Raw genomic sequence first — 20,180 nt, forward strand, 5'->3', positions numbered from 1 at the left:
TGAAGTGACGGCTAATATTATATTCTTTAAAAACCGCCACAGTTTCCTGACATATCAGGCAGACAGCAGTCGATCGGTCTACTTTCCTTTTCTTAGGTCCGCTCATCTTGGCAGAAGTGCTGAGGGAGCAAAAAGCAAACGTGGAGAACCCGGAACCTCAACAGTCAATTTATGTAGAGCGGGCCAAGGTAAAATAAAACATTTACAAAGTTTATTTATTAAATTTTGTAGTTCGGCGGGCCGGATAAAAAAGTTTAACAGGCCGCATGTGGCCCCCGGGCCTTAGTTTGCCCACGCCTGATGTAAGCTGATTAAGAACTTTAAGAACTCAGATTAATAATGAGGTTCATAAATATTCCTTCATCGTTTTTCATATTTCAGGAAGACGAGGGAGACTTTCCCTTGATATTACAAAGAATCAAATTAAGTTCCTCTTTGCTCAAGGTTTTACAGTGAGAGCCATGGCAGGAATGTCGGGCTGTTCTTGCTCATACATGCAGAAAAAATTGAAGTCCTTTCACATTTTGGTTTCAACCAGATTCACTCCTATTGCTGATGCTGACCTAGAGGAGCACACCAGGAGACTCCACACCCAGTTTTCAAGATCAGGCTCAGAAGTAATAAAACTAAAGCATAATCCATTTATCGCAACTTTTATATGTATCCTAAAAAATGCAAAATGTACTTTATCTTAATTGTCTTGACTTCTTTCAGATGATGAGAGCATACCTCCATGCTCAGGGGATTGTTGTACCAAGAAGAAGAAGCGTGAGAAAGACCCTTAATCGCATTGATCCAGTTGCTGCAGCCCACAGATGGAGCCAGGCTGTTTCCAGGAGAACATACTATGTGCCATTTCCAAATAGTTTGTGGAACATAGAAGGCCATATGCGTCTCATTCGGTAATCAGGGAGCAAGTCTTGTATTTTTGTATACTGGCAATACTGGTATTTAATTTTTTTTTCTTCAACCTTTTTAACCTTCAATTTTGAGATCAAAACTACTGCTGAAAACAGAACAACATTAGGATTTTGCAATTATTTCAATGTTTGACAGGTGAGGATTTGTGACGCATGCTGGTATTGATGGGGACTCTACATTAATCACCTACATGGGTTGCAGCACAGACAACACAGCTTGGACAGTGCTGACTTATTTTGTTAGAGCAACCTGTCAATATGGGTTACCCTCCCAAGTCAGGTCGGACCATGGCGGGGAGAACGCTCTTGTTGCTCTTTTAATGAACCTTCTGCAAGGACAAGGGAATTTAAGACACATTACAGGCCAATCGGTACACAATCAACGCATTGAACGCCTTTGGAGAGATGTTTTCCAGCAGGCTGTGCACTACTTCTACACACTATTCTATTCGTTTGAAGACGAACAAATATTAAACACTTACAAGCCTAGGATCCAAAAAAGACTTGATTTATTCAGACATGCTTGGAACAACCATAAAATCCGATCTGCTAACAACTGTACACCAATTCAGATTTGGATGGAGAGCATGCTAGCCAACAATGAGCTGGAGTCAATTGCTCTCAACAACATCTTTGGAGATGACCCTTACGGCCAACAGAACCTGGAAACTGTCTTGGCAAGATATGGAATACGGCTCACCCAGTTACAAGCAAACAATGAAGACCTTGAACAAGCAGTAAGTGTGTCACAGCCACTATATAACCTAAGCTCAGAACAGCAGCAGGAGCTTCACGATGCTATAGATGGAGTTACAGACTTAAAGGACTAGTATTTGCTGTGTGTCAGAGAGCTTCAAAACATTATTCAAAGAACATAACGGACCATCTTTACCGCATACTTGCAAAATGACTGAAAGAACTGTTGCGCTAACTCGCTGCACTTGCTAATCAAATCTCATCTTAATAGTAATAATAGTATTGTTATCCTCTCCCCTCCACATGGATTATGCTTTTCTAAATTCCAAAGAGTCATTTATGCCCTCGGAAAGCATCTGATGCAGTTCATCCTCCTGTGTGACGCCTCTTGGCAAGTACAAACACATCAAGCAGGTTGAGGCGTAGGGCAAACGACACCGGCCTGGCTGTTGTTTATAGAAGTCGATGTCTTTGAATGTCAGCTGAGTCGCTTTGTCTGCCAGAATAAAGTAAATCCAAGTAAAATTTACGATATTTCTGAAATAAATGTTTTGTCTTCATTGGTGTAAGAAAATTTTCAGTTTCCTATAACATCTCAGTGCCACTAAGAATTTGCCTCTGTCAAAGTCAATTTCAATGGATTCCTTTGCGCTTAGATCAGTTGATAAAGTTTCCATAATAATGCTCAAAACCTTCAGTAAAGACATAAAACATACCTTCAATCATGTTGAGAACCATCTCCCAGCTGTATATGGTGTCCTCCTCTGCCTCACAGTTGTTGCTTCCTCTACTTCTGTCATTGTAATGAAAGATGGCCTTGAAGGCTGCCTTTGATAGAGGTTCATGTATGTTGGTGAACAAAGGCAGGAAGGCAATCCAGCTCTTCTTGATAATGTCCCAAAGGTCATCTTGGCTGTTCTATAAACCAACAGATATAAAATAAACATGTATTACAGTGCAGACGTTAGAAGTGACTTTGTTTAGGTACATTGTGCAGGTATTTAGTTTAGAAAAAGATATCAATTCTCATGATTTTGTTACACACTATTCTTACTGTATTAAATCACTATTGAATCATATTTACATAGTTTACTGGTTTCAGCGGGCATGAAGAGAGAACTGAAACACACCAGAGCATAAGAACTGTCTCTATGTAGACTGCTGTAGATTCACAACATATGCATATATTTTTTGGTGTGTCTTCCACTGTGGTACTAAATATGCCTGGCACACCACACTCAGCAATCATGTCACCCAAGTCTTGCTGGAGTGTCGTCAGGTCTACTGCAGTCTTGTACAGTTGGATCTTAGAGAAAAAATTAGAACAAGTAGCTGTAGTTACGCTTTGATACATGTACCACCGCGTGCAATTGACCAAGCAATGAGATTGCCACCTTTGAAATATTCATGGTGGTCTAATGCTGCCTGGTTATAACATAGAAAGACCTGGCCGTTTTTTCCCTTAAAAATACCAAGAGAAGTCTGTACCTCTATCATCAAGAGTCTAGAATAAATCAACATACACATATTTGGTATGAAAAATAAAGTAAGATCATTTAGGTTCTCATACCTGAAAACCCCCCACTGTGGTCCCCCCATATCATCTTCATTTTCTCCAAGGTCCACTTCTTCCTATAGTATATATAATGCATTGGGTACTTTAAAAGTGAGAAAAAGCCTAAAAAAGGTTTTGGTGCATGGTGGGAAATTAGGTGTATAACTGTCAATATCATATTTTTTTTTTATCTGGAGTATGTGAAATGCTATTCTATTCCTGACTAAAATGCAATGTGCTATTCTTTATTAAAACAATTAAACCTACCAATGGGAGACTCACAGTTTCAAAAGGAACTGCAAAAATGTCGTCTTCTTCCCCATCATCTGAATCATCAAAGATGAAGTCATGATAGGAGTCCTAAAAAAATATGATATCTTTTCCTTAATATTTCGGTGTAAAAACATAATCTACAAATTACTAGATTTACTTACTTAATACTATGAAATAGAATATAAAATATTGGGTGGGCAATTGTCACAAACAAAATTTACCTCTGGGGTCCCAGCATTCAGCCACTGTGCAGGATCCAGATTTGTCCCCTGTTTCTGACAGGGACATAAACAGCCTTTGATTAGTTATATTTGAAAACTGAAAAGAAAAGTATTTGACTAGGATTTATCAACATTAGGACTCTTTACCCTTAATTATCAATAATTCCTACAAAATATATATTTTTGGATCCAGTATATATTTTTTAAATAACTTACAGGTTATTAGTTCATGTCTGTCCTTGGTGAGCTTTGATCACTGGCCCTAAATGAGGCTGCAGATCTGACGGCTGTGAATGGAGCCATAGATGACGCTTCTGGTCTGAGCACTGCGGACATCACTGGCATAGACGATAATAAGGCAGGGAGAGACTGAGAAGCCATCTCAGGTTTGGCTGCTGAAAGTATTTCAGGTAGGGTTTGAGCTGTTGCAGGGTCTGAGACCTATAGGAACAAAACAAACTGATTATTCCCCATAATCTATGCACTAATATTTAGTATGATTCAGACACAAAAAACCACATAACAACTTTGCAGGCAATGTAATACTGATCTGTGGAATAATATAAATCCGGCTTCTGCCAACTGCTGTTTTCAGCTTCTTCACTGTCAGGACCTTGGACCTATCAGCTCTTGCCAGATGAAATCCAATAACATTTAAGCAAACTGTGGGAAAGCTTTGGCAGACGTAATTATTAAACTCTTGGAGAGTCCAAGAAAGTTGTACGTACGTTCTACTTGACACTGTGCCTGCCAAATCAAGAAAGTATATTATAAAGTATATTTAATCCACAACTTAACCATTGTTATTGTGTATTTATAGGACATATACATACATAGATTGGTGTTTGGGCATGATGTCAATATTTGCACTATATGCACAAGTGCTACATTTTTAGCACTATCTGATTTAGGAGTTTTTGAGGGTGACAATCCATGTTGTTCATTCGTTTTTCAATTTAAAACAAAAAAAAAAGTTAAAAAACAAAACAAAACACAGTTTAACAATTTCCCATTTTGTGCTTAAATCACAAATGAAAAAAAAAGAATATATTTTTCTTTAGGAATTAGTGGTGTGTCACAAAGTAATAAATAATTACCATCCCTGGGACTTTGCACGGCCTGTTAAAGACATGTCTTGAGGTTTATCTGCGACTTCAGCTGATTATTTCAGTATCAAACCGTTATAAAGTGAAAAAAACGTACATTAAATATATCCCCGGAGTAACAGCGATGGTATGTATTTGTAAAGTATTATAATGTCATTTAAATTGCTTAAAAGAAGTCCTCGATCATAACTGGGTTCTGTTTAGACATGTGTGTCATAAATCCTGGATTCAGTTCAAAGACAACACATTATTGTATCTGTCTGTTTGTAAAGTTTATCCTGCAGAGCACAGAGCAGGAAAAGTCACTGACCCGTTAGAAATGTCTTATTTTATATGTAATCAGCATCAGTAGTATAATTTCAAGGAGACTTCAGCACAATATAGGGCATATAAAACACATTTAGATGTAGGGAACCTTTACATGCCACGAACTGACCTTAAATTACCTTTACATATATTATATAGTAGTAAGAAGTAAGGTTAAACTTCTCTGTGAAAACACAACACCTAAGACGTTGGCACACATTGTAAATCCATACAGCATACATTACCTAGACCAATTCTACAACATTCCTTTATGAGCTGGAACCACAACTTGGTCAGCATCTGGCAACAGGAACAGGTCCAGATGACCTTTGTGGAGGCTCTTGTGTTTCTGTTAAAAAACATATTGTAGCCTTTAACATACTGTAATACAATTATGCTATTAGTGCCACTAGCAATTTAAGATTTGTAATGTATCTGTTATTTTGTAGTTGAACTATGAATCACATAATTTATTGATGACCATTTGTGATTATGTGTTTGACATGTTTTGTCATCAACCATGGACATGACATTTGAATATTGTACTATTGATAGGATACTTTTATTTCCTTTGCTCTGATCTTGCTGTGATAAAGCATTGTATCATCACATTATTATATAAATGTGATAAAGCACGTGGGAAACATACGATCAATTTCACTCTACTGCTTACAAGGTAATAATCTGAAATACACATTAGCTGTGACCATGATGCCAGTGGGAGCGCCAGTCGCCATGGCTGGCTGTGTAAGCTGTGGCACGCACACAACTGACAAGTGGTGGGATGTGAATTGTCATGATTCCCTCTCTCTCCTGGCTGTTTCCTGTTTCCCCCCTTCCTACCTCATGACTCTGATTATTCATTAGCCACACCTGTGCCACTCCCTCACTTCACTACTTAAGCAGCTCCACGTGCTTCTCCACTCTGCCAGATGGCCTCACATCAACCTGAGAAGACATACGATCCAGCATTTGTTTGGACTGACTCCTTCATAATGAACCTGCTTCTGCTCATCCCTTCAGTACTGTGAGTGTTGCCAGACCTGTTCCTGCTTTGTCTCCCCTCTCCTGCTTGACATTGCTATTAGCCTATTGGATTTCTGTTCTCAGTATGGCCTATCTGTGTAGACCTGTATTGTTGTTTGGACCTCTGCTTTAGCCTTACGGACAGTGCTTGGACAGCTCTTCTGTGTATGACCCTGGAATTGTCTCTCATTCTGCACCTCGGGTTTCTGGAGAACTGTCAACTGTGTGTTTTCACTAAGCTATTGTGCTTATGCAACATGGCTCATTCTTCAGAACACATCATTCCTCCTCTAGTCAACACGTGCTTCATTCTGCTGTGGGCCATCTTGGAAGCTCCACTACATTCACCACTACAAGCCACCACCACTTCCAATTCACCAGTCAACAATCTACAACTCTTCAGTCTCCTCTCTGGTTCGCTCCTCCCTGCCCCTCGACCACTGCTCACTAAGACTTCAGTGAGTACTCCTACATAATATTACCAAAGATCCAGCCAGACTCGATCTAACTCTGTCTCTTCTTCTAGACCAGGGGTGTCAAACTCTATTGCACAGGGGGCCAAAATCCAAAACACACTTTAGGTCGCGGGCCGAACGGGATAAACATTCATTGAACACACTAAAACTTTTAAAACTTAACTTTTTTGAACATAAGCCTTAAATAACTTATATTTTGCTCTCTATAAAAATATATCATGTATAAATGATACAAGCATAACAAAACCTGGAAACATAAATAGAACGTGTGCTTTTCAGCAATAACAAATCAAATAATTCAGTCTTTGCTCTTATGTCATTTTATCAGAGCTGCATCTGTTTTTGTCAACAAGTTCGTTTACATTTGTTGTGAGGTTCTGTGTTGTGGAGATTCTCAGGATGGACTGTAGGTTCTCACCAGTGAGACGACTCCTGTGTGCTGTTTTGTTAGTCTTCATCACTGAGAACAGCTTCTCACTAAGATTTGTGCTACTAAACATAAACAAGGTTCGAGCCGCATGTGGACGGAGCTGGGACATTTCTGCGGGAATGGAGTGAATAAACTGTTCGGGTCCTGCAGTGTCCTACTTTACCTTCAGTCATTACTCTGCAGCTCCATCAGCTCAATCTGAATCTGCACAGGTGCAGTTTCCACATCGACGGTAAATGGGTTGAGAAGCAACTCAAATTTTTCTTGTTCGTCAAAGTCACCAAAGCTCCGTGAGAACTCAGTTTATCAGCAAAGTGCGGATTTGGTAACACCGTTGTAACGATATGGTTCAACATTACTTGGCATCGTGAGGGCTAGCTTCATAATAACTTGCAGCATCAGAAGCTAGACTTTAGTTCGATTAAATCGGACTCAACTTCGTTTTCCCTCTTAGTGCATTTCGTTTTGTCCGGTGTGAACACGGTAATCGCACTCGAGTGCGGACCAAAACAACCGCACCAAGACCCCCAAAACGAGGTGGTCTCGATCCGCATCATCTAGCGAACTCTGGTGCGGTCCTCCTGGTGGGAGCGCGTACCGAACCAAAACGGGACCAAACATAAATCTCATGATTTGAAGACTTTGGGTAGTGTGTAGATTTTCCTCTTTTTTTGTTTGTCCACCAAAAACATGCTGTCTGATTAATGGAGGACAAATGTGGAGACGTGAGGAGGTGAAGTGTCTCACAGACAGCATGTCTGATGACTCTGCAAGCGAAGTAACGTAATAAACAATAATCAACGGGATGACCGATCTACGTTAACATTCATAGTGAACTCATCTCCCTACTGTCACACAAACGTACAGTAGAACAACACTTTATCTTCTTCCTGTATTTACTTTTTATTTTCCACGGCAGAAACAATCTGACCAATAAGAGGAGAGGACGCTCACACGTAGTTTGAAGTGACGTGTTTTGGTTCGTTTGGGTTTTTACTCGGTATGAAATGAAACCGAACCGAAGAGAAACTGATACAATGTTACAAACTCATTAATTGATTGGGACCAAAGCAAACGAAGGTGAGAAAGCCACGCGCAATGTTTTCGGCAAAGCAGCTGAAGCACTGCATTATGGGATCTGTAGTTTATTGTGTTACCAGCGCTTCATATCGCCGGGCCATTAATAACAATAATATAGAAATGATCTCGCTGGCCGGATATAATTACACGGGCCGTGAGTTTGTCACATATGTTGTAGACCACCATACTCACCAGACGACAGCTCGGTTCAGCTGCTGGTTCCTGACATTCAGCCACTGCATTATCATTACTGTTAATAAACCTTCCTCGTCTTATTACCTTGTGTTGTGTGGTCTCTGGCAATAGATCGTGTCCTAGGCCTGTGACGGTGAATTATAGAATTATTCTTTTCTTTTTGTGTAGTTGTGGATGTGCATAGTCGTATCTTTATATTCTATTAGATAACGTTGCAGAATAACTAACACTTTGCTAACTGCGTTGTCTAAGTTATGTGACTGAGTGCATAGTTGTTGCTTATGGATTAGCTCTGTAGCAGTTACTTTTTAATAAACTAATACAGCTGCTGTATCTGTAATAACCTTAAAACCAGACGATTTGGCGATGGTTGTGTACATTATTAAACAGTACTTACCCTGCAACAGGTTTTTTTGTTTTTGTTTCTCTCCCACTTTCCTTATGCTAATGTTAACTACACAGAACCAGCTACAGTCCAACTCTTCCACAGCGGACATAACTGCGCACTATAAAACTGAAAGCAGTTACAGCTACAGTAACTAAACGATAGTCTAACATTAACCCTGTACACTTAATGTTAGATGTTATTGTTAATACCTAAGGTCACATTAAACACTTACGGGTCATTGGACGTGCTCTTCTTCGCCTCCGAAATGTTTCTTGTGACACTCGACGTTGTCGCCATTTCTGTCAAGTTGTATTGGCCTGTCGTTCGTGAACGATTCGTTCAATATAAACTAATCTTTTATATGACTCGGGAGTAATGAGTCCTCACAGCGAGCGATTTGTTCATTTTCATTGTACCTTCTCTCGCCACATGACAGCAGCTGCATAAGCTCAGTCAGGACAGGAAACAGGAATGATTAGTTCATGACTCACTCAACTGTGCGTCCGTCCGTCTTTTGTCCCGTGACAGCCAGGCCGCTCAGGCTCTGAAGAGCAGCACTACAGTTCTTTTAGGAGTCGTTCATACGGATCGTTCTTTCGTTCATTTGTCACGTGATAGCTGTAGCTCAGCTACAGGGCTGTGGACTGAGAAACAAGGAAATGAATGTCTGATATCTGACGTTCATTTCTTTGTCACCTGACACCCAACAGACGTTTTTTATTCATGAAATCATATTTAATTAGGTGTCTTTCATTATTGTATATGTGTTATTGTGTGTTTAATGTAAAGTATGTTTGTAAATAAATACTTTCAAAAATTATATGAACATGTTGATTTTAGGCCTACTCTACCTAAATTTAATAACAACAAATATAATACCACTACTACTACTACTACTACTACTACTACTACTACTACTACTACTACTACTACTACTACTACTACTACTACTACTACTACTACTACTACTACTACTACTACTACTACTACTACTACTACTACTACTACTACTACTACTACTAATACTACTAATGTGTCAGTCGGTCAGAGCGGGAAACCAGTTTTTCCATTGGCCTTTTTGTCTCCACAAATCTCTCCACGTCCGTGTCAAAAGCTGTTCTTTTGTAGAGAAATGATCCCCAAGTCCACTCGAATAAAAACCATGAGCTGCTGTTGCTGTTCACTGACTCGTCTCACTGGATCCAGCTGCTCCATCAAGTTCTCGTCTAACCGTGGTACTTACCCCCATCTGGACATGTGGAGAGAGTGGAGATGACACCGGGACCGTTCTTTTCATCTTTAAACACGTCATTGCAATAATCATCATTGCTCTTTTCAAGATCTGCAGTGTAAAAGGCCTTCTTGTTCTCCATCTGAAAATGTGCAGCTTTAATTGAAGCTTCATTTACTTCAGTTGACTTTTGTGACTTTGTCACCAACACTGTGTAAAACTGCTGCAGTTTGTGTGAAGAGTCTTTAACTCACGGGCTTTTTCTGCCAGGTTGGTAGTTTGCATGGAAGCTTTTCTGTCATGTTCTGAAATGTCTCTCCACATTAGGCCATTAAGCGCATGTTCTCAATTTCAAAAACAACTTCCAAGCGGGAGTGATGATTAATAACGCGACACAGTGTCCTTCTCTGATCCACTGACTCATACTACGAACACATATCAGTGTTTCATATCTTAATTACTTTTTCACACACGGCCAGTCAGGTTTGGAGACATTTATTTCTACGAGGTCATTATTAAAAACCTCCATTTTGTATTTGTTTAATATTGATATCAGTTAACCAAGCTTTAACCACTTTGTTTTGGCAAATGATTCTCTGATGATAATGTTCATGTGGAAAGAAGCAGCTGAAACAAGAATTTCAGAACTTAGCTAATATCCATCCAACTGTGACTATAACATCTGGCGACATGAGTTTTACATTACAGGTTCAGATTTTAGATTTCTAACGTATGAACATATAAACACGTGATTTACTTTAAGAAGCTTCACTTCCTATGAAATAACCAGCAAGTGGTTCTTTTTCACTGTAGTCTGTAGGTCTGTGTGTGCGCAGTAACAGACTCAGTAAAAGTGGTTTGTGGTTTATGTTTGTACTTGAGGCTGTTTGTTAATTCCATGAATCATGTTTGAATTGTTCAGGTGTTTCACTTGCAAGAGCTTGTGTTTTCCTTTTGAGAGCTCTTTGAAAACTGATCAAAGTGATTTGTCTCTATTTCTTTTCTTGCAAAATCTAAAAGTCATCTCGTAAATGATTAAAAACAATCCTGATTTCTCTGCCCAGGGTGTGCAGCCTGTCAGATGTGGTTATCGCTAAACGATTGTGGGCTAACAGGCATTAAGGAGCAAGTGAGAGTAAATAGTTTTATTAGATCAGTTTAAATACTGGATACAGTGCAAACAAGAATACAAATTCATAAACAGGCAGCAGGTCAGATATTTGTTCTATTTCATTAATTGCTCCTTTTTGTTTGGTGTGAAATGTTCAGGATGTGAACATTAGTCTATAGATGTGTTAAGACTCTTGATGAACTCTGTCCCTGTAATAGTCATCTGGCACCCAGATGCTTTTGACTGCGAACAGCCACTGTGAAGGTGTTTTTTCACCAGCTATAAGAAAAACATATTGACTTACATCCCTTGATGTTAAAACTTAGGTTTAACACATCAGAAAACTCAACACTCTTGTTTTGTTTATTACACAATGGCATTTCCCTGTACGACACTTTAATTCACACGTTCTGCTCTGTTACATGCTGTACGATGCCAATGTTTTGTATCTTTTATTCTCCCAGTTTTTTTCTTTTGTATTGTTTCTGCATTGTGTTATTTATCAGTACTTCTTCTATGAAAAATCGTGCTCTGAGCTCCTTGACTGTGCCTTATGAGAGAAAGCATCATGTTTTCGATCAGTTCATCAAGACATTCCTGCCTGAAACATGCAGCTTTGGTTCATTCAGATCCACCATTTTGCTGGAAATGTCTTCTAAAATGTCTATAGACTGTAGGATCATCAAACTAATTGTAATATTACACAAAAATTACCTGAGTAACTACAACTGTTCCAAGTTCACACCGTTTGTGCATAAGGTTTGGTCGATTTGACACAGGAAGTGGGGACCAACGCGGGAGAGACATGAGTCACAGTACAATTATCTTAATGTTGTTACAGAACATACAGTATGAACATGACAATGTGAAGCTAACATCAAACCATTCAAATGTGACATGTCGATTTAAGGTTATGTTTAACATCATTCCTATGTTATGATCTTTTTGCTGCTCCTTGTGATTCCTGTGTTTGCATCGTGCTTCACAGCACCAATCTTTTACTTAGATAGGCCAAACTGCTTCTTCTTCAGCCTGTAGCTGGATCTGAATAAGTATTTAGTCTATGAGACTATATATGACAAACCTGACCCCACTCCATTGTACAAGTCTATTATTCTTCCTATTATGACCGATCAGTGTACATAGAGTTTCATTGTACCCCCCAATAAATGATATATTATATATATGGTAAATAGTCTGCACTTATATAGCGCTTTTCTACCTAGCTGGTACTCACAGCACCTTACACTGCATCTCATTCACCCATTCACACACACTCACACACCGATGGCAGAGCTGCTATGACTCACTGGGGGCAACTTGGGGTTCAGTATCTTGCCCAAGGACACTTTGGCATGTGACGTGGCAGTCAACTGCTCTACCTATTGAGCCACAGTCACCCCCAACAGCAGACATTTTGTCCTTTAAACGAGTGCACTTCATGTTCTATTGTGTAACAGCGCTGTGCTGCACTGAACCCTAACCACAGTCTTGGATGTTGATTTCTGATTGAACATCGTTTTTCTTTTCAATTAAAAGTCTGTTCATGAACATCTTGTTGTAATGTGATAGTCCGTGCTGTCTAACATATCCTCAGACTGTCGATTTGTAAATGTAGTTTCGTGTCTTCATGAAACGCACTCGTTTAAAGGACAAAATCTCTGATGTGTGACCGGTGCTTATTTAGCATCGTTTAACACGTTAGGCGTTTAATGACTAGGCAGTAAAAAGTGCGGTCAGTTATTTAGCTGGAGAACTCGTCCTAAACATAAAGAAATATTTGGTACAAAGGCCGAAACACAGTATTGGAAGAATATAGAAGTAGATGTCTGTGATCTTCTGGATCTCTGCTCCACAACATCTTAAAATCTTTCACCAGTTCAAACTGAAAAACATGAAAAGCAATTTCCATTAACCTGAGCATCAGTAGGGCCTATTTCAGTGGAAAGTGGTATGTTTTCGTCTGGCTCAGAACTTGTACTTGATCCAGATGAGACATCTGATCTACCAGATTTAGTCCACCAGCCAAGACCAAAGCAGAGAGCTCCAACAACCACAGATATCACGAGTGTTATGATGATTACGAGCCAAGCAGCCATTCCTCTGTCTTCATCAGTCTGTGTCGGCTACAAACAAACAAGAAACCAAACAATTCAGTTCACTTTGTGATATCACAGTTTAAGTTTTTGCAGGATGGAGGCAAACTTACACACACAGGATGCGGAGTGCTGGTCTGAGCAGAGAGTCTCTGGTTCACTGTCAACCTCACAGGACCTGGATGTCCAGGCCTCTTCCCTCCGTCTTTATCATGAGTGTAGCAGTAGTAATCACCCTGGTCCTGCGGCTGAACCCGACTTATAGTCAGCGTCAAGTCTCCCTGTGAGACCCAGTCTGATGGTACAGACACATTAGTCTCAAATCCTGGTCCATAAGTCACATTCCCAGACCAGAGGTCCGCTCTCACCACCTGCTGTCCTCCTTTTTCCCAGGAGACAAACTTCACATCTGATCCACCTGCAGTCATGAAATGGCACCAAAGTGTAGCTGTGTCCCCCAAAGTCACAGGAACCGGTATGAGAAACACAATGTTCAGCTGGGTGCGGCCAGCATCTTCACCCCTGCAGAGGAACTCGTACAATTCGTTATCGTTGTAGTTCAGACGACTTAAGACGAGAGACGAAGAGGACTGATGTTCAACCCGGTCTGTGTAATTCAACCTAAGACTGGAGGATGTTGGTGTTTTCCAAGTGCCATCAACACGACGAGCCACGATGAGCTCTCTGTCATCATTCACATGAATCAGTTTGAATTCTTCACTGTCCGCACAGGTTTTATTCGATGAAAACGTAAAGTCTGTTCCCAAAGCGACGAACATCCCAAAAACACAGTGAGGAATAAGAAGAAGAGCTGCAAACAAGACGCACTGAATCAGTGTCTGTGCCATAGTTGATCCTGAGACTGTACCGAGGCCGCGCAATGTGAAATGACTGTGGCAGCCGGGATTTACGCAAATTGCGGGCACGCCCACAAACACACATATTTTTCATACAACCTGTGATTGGCCACCCAAATTGCGGGTGGCCAATCATTAAGCAGCTCCATCATGCACGTCACAGGTTTTATGAAAATTATGTGTAAACTGACACTGGACATGTGAGGGCTCTTTCTTTGGTGGGCGTGGCTCAATCACAATTTCCCAACCAGTGCAAGTTGCCAGCAGAGCATAGCAGCTCTGCTGTGTGTGTGTGTGTGTGTGCGAATGGATCCATGCGATGCAGTGTAAAAGTGCTTTCAGTGCCAGTTAGGTAGAAAATCATATGAGAATATGAGTAAGAAGGCAGACATGAACCATGTAGGAAGGGAGAGGGTAAGACATGCAGCCAGAGTCAAACCACAGACTGATGAATTTCAACATCTCACCGTTCTTTTTATTACTACTTCGTTAAACAGGACAACAACGATCCAGTTGACAATGACACCTATTGGTGAAATTATAGTATTTCAACACTCCCACTTCATTTCACAATATTTAGGACTTTAAATAATACCGAGACCTTCTCTTCTTCACAAGTTGGCTACTCTCCTTTTTTTTTAAAGACAGAACAACTTAAATTCCAGATATCTGTCTTTTAACTCGCTTATTTGTATTCATTTATTTGTGAAAGCTTTGCTCCAGCAACGAGGAGATTGCTTCAGTCCATAGATTTTTTTAGTTTGCACACCAGGTGTTCCTGTCCTGGTTTGATGTATCCTTCTGGTTGCTCCATATAGATTTCTTCTTCCAGGTGTCCATTTAGAAATACAGTTACAATATCCATCTGATGTACATGTAGATTGTTTTGATTTGCAAATAACAGTAGTGCACGAACAGAGCTGAAACGCAACACTGGTGCTGGTGATGTCTCATCATAGTCAGCACCATACAACTGTGAGTAGCCTTTGGCGACAAGTCTGCACTTGTATCTCTCCACTTGTCCATCACTATGATGCTTGACTTTGAACACCCACCTTGAACCTACAGCTTTTCTATCCTTTGGCAAATCCACTGGATCCCATGTCTCATTTTCCAGCAGCGACTCATATTCCAGATCAGCTGCAACACATATTTGCATGATGATCAACAACGACTGTTTCAGCAAACTCGTCGTATCCAAATCGCTTTGGAGCCTTTCTGATTCTGTCGCTTCTTCTGACAGTGTCATCAGCAGTGACTTCATGTGTTGCATTCTCATTTGTGTCCACAGTTACCCCATTCTCAAGACGAGACTCTTCTGCTTGCTGTTTCCAGTCAAAGTTTGTTTAAATGAAAACGACATCCCGACAGATTAAAATCCTCCTTATTTCTTCATCATATAGGCGATAACCATTAGCGTTGCTTGCATAACCTACACAACGAAGCTTCATAGCCTTTTGGACAGTTTCTGTCTCTTCTCATCTGGAATATGTGCATAAGCAATGCATAACCTCCAAAAACCATCCAACCACTTTTCCACACCATCTCTCATAGGGTGTCTCTTGCTTCAGTACACATGTAGCCAGCCTGTTCTGAATGTAAGCTGCTGTGGCTACAGCTTATGCCCAGTAAATTTTTCGCAACATAGCATGTGACAGAATAATTCTGTCACATGCAGCATCTGGAGTAATCATCAATAAAAGTCACAAAATATTTAGCTCCACCAATAGATTCACTATGAATCAGCTGCATCCTGTGTTTGGAATGAATCCCTCCAATCGACTAGTATGGCTGTTTAGACAGTTTGCCTTCCACACATGCCTCACAGAAATAAACCTCTGTTTCTGTGGAGAAGTCCACTCCGTTCACCAGATCTTTTAGTTCTTTTAGCTTGGTAGTGTGACCCAGCCACTGGTGCCATAAGCTGGTTGCTACTGATGAAAAACTGGTAAGGCCTTTTTTACATTCAGCTGATAAAGTCCATCAGCTCTTTGTTTTCCCATTCCTTGAAGGGTTCCATTTTTTCCATGTGTGTAACATTAAGACTTTCTGAACTGCACAGTGTTGCCTTTCTTGATAGCTGCTCCCACTGAAAATAAATTCCCCGACAGCTTTGGAACATACAACACATCATACATTGTGGCATTTTTGACATCACTTGTTTTGAAAGTCATTTTCAAGTTGACGTTTCCCATTCCTAGGGCATCAACCCCCTTGCCGTCACCAAGCTTCACAGACCGTGCTTCCGTGAACTCTTGGTAATTTTGAATGTTGTTATCACATGTCATCTGCTTTGATGCTCCTGAATCTATCAAACATTCAAACTGACTGTTGTGTGTCAGTTGCCATTCGTCTCCTGGAGGGACTGGAGGAGCAGGAGGTGAAAGGCTTCAACAGAGGACCCCACTCCAAACTGGAGACCATGCAGATGGCCGACAGTGAGAGGTAAGCAGAGGCAGGAGAAGTGAATTATGACTGTGGATGAAGCAGTTAGAGCTGTTATTTGTGTTATTTCCCCTATAAGCACTCTCGGAGAGTTAATGTGGTTACATTAGAGCATGTTAAATATAACGTCTCTGTAAACCCTCTGGGTTCTTGTGCTGGATCCAAAAGCTGAACAAACACTATAGGCCAGTGATCTTTTGTAACTACTTGATTAAAAAGAACCAGAGATACTATTTTATTCTATACTATTTAATCCTCATCATAACCTAGTGTGTGCATCACACACAACAGCTCGTAGATTCAGGTGTTAGTAGAAGACCACAACAGTCTTTATCCATGAATCACTGACGACAGTAACGAGTAAAATGGGATCTTTATCTTTAATTTCTGTAATTGTTTGCTTCATTCAATTTGCATGGAGGGTTTATCTGTTATATCGCTCAATGTATCTACTTTGACTACTTAGATCTGCTGGTCCCCTCATCAGTTTTGTCCTCAGTCTGTCCCAGTGCGATGGAGAGCCACTCCTTACTCAACCCCAACCTGCAGAACAGTGAGGGCGTCCTGTCCAGCTTCAGGACCACCTAGCAGGAGTTTGTGGAGGACCTGGGCTTCTGGAGAGTCCTGCTGCTGCTGGTGGTCATCGCTCTCCTCTCCCTGGGCATCGCCTACTACGTCAGCGGGGTCCTGCCTTTCTCCAGCAGCCAGCTAGAGCTGGTGCACTGAGGGAAGGTGGAGACAAGAGAGTGAGGAGGTCGTAAAATAACCAAGTGAAGTTTAGTTTTTGGCTGTTGATGCAGAACAGAAATGTTGTTTTTTGTTTGTTTGCAGCCTAAAATGTATTTCTAAAAAGCAGTGATCCAAAAGAACAAAGCGCACATTCTCAATTTAGAAAACAACTTCCAAGTCTGAGGTGACTGTGGTGACTAAGAAGATTCAGTGACTCATACTACGAACATATATTAGTGTTTCATATCATAATCCCTTTAAATTGAGATCTCAGTTCAAGCTGCTTCTAAAAACGTGACTCAGATAGAGAAAACTCAACACTCTTGTTTTGTTTATTACACGATGGCATTTCCCTGTACGACACTTTAATTCACACGTTCTGCTCTGTTACATGCTGTACATTGCCAATGTTTTGTATCTTTTATTCTCCTAGTTTTCTCATTTTGTTTCTGCATTGTGTTATTTATCAAACATTCTCCTGTATTAATCTTTATTATACTGTGTTTTGTTAAGATATCGTGCCCTCGTTGTCTTTAACCTCTTTTGTTGTGAAAAACCTGCATTTGTCGTTTAGTGAAAACCGTACTCATGTATCTGAATGCTGAATCACCTGCTTATGTGCAGATTGGATTAGAAAAGCACCTTGACACTGTGTGCCTTGTGAGAGAAAGCATCATGTTTATCATCAGTTCATCAAGACATTCCCGCCTGAAGCATGCAGCTTTGTTGCATTCAGATCTACGTCATCTAAAATGCTTATAGACTGTAGGATAACGGCTGCAGATTAACGGTCATTACTTATTCTGTTGTATATTAATTTTTATCTTACTGTCCCTGTAAACCATGTATTTGTTTTAATATTTGCTGATTGTCTGTGTACATTAACACATTTGAAGTAAATTCTAATTTAATGTGGAAGATGAATAAAATTATGTCTATGTATGATTATTATCATCAAGTGGACTATTGGTGTGTCACTGTGTGTTCATTTTAACTTTTAATTTCTCCACTGATCAACTCATTCATTCAACAGACATTAAGGTAAATATAATGAATAATATTTCATAGTAGTATTTTCATTTCAGTGTAAGATTCCGTACAGTGAGTGGAAAACAGGTTTTTACTGCCTGATCATTAAACTTCCATTGCACAATTGTGTTTTGCTGTTTGTACTGTCATAAATGAATAGTATAGTAATTTACTATTATTAGTATTTTATTTATGTATTTATTTATTTTTTTTGGTAAACAACTGGACAGTGAACACCAGAGGTAATGACTCATTACACCAGCGTTGTGGTTTTTCACTGTGACAGGTCCAGATGAAGCTATGACAACATGACAATAGTAGTAACTAAGACTGCAACTACAAATGTCACACGCAGTGTTGTGTCTCCATGTAGTAATACAAAATGTTTTCAACACCTTCTGGGTATACAGAGAATTTCATGTCATGGAGACAGATGTGAAGTAAACTTTGATTCTTCTTCTTCTCTTTCAGCTTTTCCCATCAGGGGTCGCCACAGCGAATTATCCTTTTCCACCTAAATCTATCATGAACATCTTCTACCCTAACATTAGCTAACCTCATGTCCTCTGTTAAGACATCCATATATCTCCTCTTTGGCCGTCCTCTTGCCCTCCTGCCTGGCAGCTCCATCTCCAACATCCTTCTACCAATATACTCACTATCCCTCCTCTGAACATGTCCGAACCATCTCAGTCTGGCCTCTCTGACTTTGTCGCTAACACAGGCAACGTGAGCCGTCCCTCTGATGTACTCGTTCCTTATTCTGTCTAACCTGGTCACTCCTAAGGAGAACCTCAACAGCTTCATCTCTGCTACCTCCATCTCAGCCTCTTGTCTCTGTCTCACTGCTACCGTCTCTAACCCATAGAGCAGAGCTGGTCTCACCACTGTCCTGTAGACCTTTCCTTTGAGTCTTGCTGACACTCTTTTGTCACACAACACTCCTGACACTTTCCTCCACCCGCTCCAACCTGCCTGCACTCTCCTCTTCACCTCTTTTCCACACTCTCCATCACACTGAACTGTTGACCCCAAGTACTTAAACTCCTGCACCTTCTTCACCTCAGCCCCCTGTAACCTAACATTTCTACCTGGATCCCTCTCGTTCAGACACATGTATTCTGTCTTACTACGACTGACCTTCATGCCTCTTCTTTCCAGAGCAAACCTCCTCCTTTCCAGCTGTTCCTCCACCTGCTCTCTACAGTCACTGCAAATCACAATGTCATCGCAAACATCATTGTCCAGGGAGATTCCTGTCTGACCTCATCTGTCAGCCTGTCCATCAACATAGCAAACAAGAAGGGACTCAAAGCTGATCCTTGGTGTAGTCCCACCTCCACCTTGAACTCCTCTGTCTGACCTACAGCACATCTCACCACCGTCATACTTCTCTCATACATGTCCTGAACTACTCTGACGTACTTCTCTGCCACTCCCGACGACCTCATACAGTACCACAGCTCCTCCCTCGGCACCCTGTCATACGCCTTCTCTAAATCTACAAACACACAATGCAGCTCCTTCTGACCATCTCTGTACTTTTCCATCAACATTCTCAAAGCAAAAATGGCATCAGTGGTGCTCTTACGGGGCATGAAACCATACTGCTGCTCACAAATCTCCACCTTCTTCCTAAGCCTGGCTTCCACTACTCTTTCCCACAGCTTCATTGTGTGGCTCATCAACTTTATTCCTCTGTAGTTGCTGCAGTTCTGCGTGTCACCCTTGTTCTTAAAGATCTGAACCAGAACACTTCTCCTCCATTCCTCAGGCATCTTCTCACTCTCTAGAATCCTATTGAACAAACTGGTTAGAAACTCCACTGCTGTCTCTCCTAAGCACTTCCACACCTCCACAGGTACGTCATCAGGACCAACAGCCTTTCCACTCTTCATCCTTTTCAGAGCCTTCCTAACCTCATCCTTTCCAATCTCTGCTATTTCCTGCTCCACAACATCCACATCTTCCTCCCTTCTTTCCCTGTCATTTTCCTCGTTCATCAGCTCC

General features: G+C 40.7%; 1 protein-coding gene and 2 long non-coding RNA genes across 10 annotated transcripts; 1 reads left to right on the plus strand and 2 right to left on the minus strand.

The window, feature by feature from the left end:
• Positions 1-1,412: 1,412 nt before the first annotated feature.
• On the minus strand, positions 1,413-9,164 carry LOC113157470. 8 transcript variants are annotated; one of them, XR_003298490.2, is made up of 9 exons: positions 8,905-9,162; positions 5,323-5,426; positions 3,882-4,106; positions 3,666-3,719; positions 3,439-3,531; positions 3,187-3,248; positions 2,701-3,120; positions 2,333-2,534; positions 1,413-2,112 (listed from the first exon to the last, which is right to left on the minus strand). It is a non-coding gene; the product is annotated as an uncharacterized LOC113157470 (long non-coding RNA). The 8 variants fall into 8 exon arrangements; XR_003298491.2 differs by having other exon boundaries at positions 2,747-3,120; positions 8,905-9,161; XR_003298494.2 differs by having other exon boundaries at positions 2,333-3,120; positions 3,454-3,531; positions 8,905-9,164.
• Positions 5,441-8,364, plus strand: LOC113157472. The gene is made up of 2 exons (XR_003298496.1): positions 5,441-6,561; positions 8,268-8,364. It is a non-coding gene; the product is annotated as an uncharacterized LOC113157472 (long non-coding RNA).
• A 734-nt stretch (positions 9,165-9,898) lies between the features above and the next one.
• On the minus strand, positions 9,899-13,976 carry LOC113157799. Its single transcript, XM_026353421.1, has 3 exons — positions 13,224-13,976; positions 12,931-13,140; positions 9,899-10,045 (listed from the first exon to the last, which is right to left on the minus strand). Exons 1-3 carry the CDS (start codon positions 13,956-13,958, stop codon positions 9,899-9,901), a joined length of 1,092 nt encoding a protein of 363 aa, XP_026209206.1. The 5' UTR covers positions 13,959-13,976.
• Between the last annotated feature and the right edge of the window lie 6,204 nt (positions 13,977-20,180).

The sequence above is a fragment of the Anabas testudineus genome, chromosome 18, assembly GCF_900324465.2.
Source record: "Anabas testudineus chromosome 18, fAnaTes1.2, whole genome shotgun sequence".
Classification (NCBI taxonomy): Eukaryota; Metazoa; Chordata; class Actinopteri; order Anabantiformes; family Anabantidae; genus Anabas; species Anabas testudineus.

Coding starts and splice junctions, on each gene's coding strand:
- LOC113157799 (XM_026353421.1), bottom strand. CDS start 13,958: ATGGCACAGACACTGATTCAGTGCGTCTTGTTTGCAGCTCTTCTTCTT. Junction 13,141..13,223: donor GCACTCCGCATCCTGTGTGT/GTAAGTTTGCCT, acceptor GTTTGTTTGTAG/CCGACACAGACTGATGAAGA. Junction 10,046..12,930: donor TAGGCCCTACTGATGCTCAG/GTTAATGGAAAT, acceptor GCACATTTTCAG/ATGGAGAACAAGAAGGCCTT.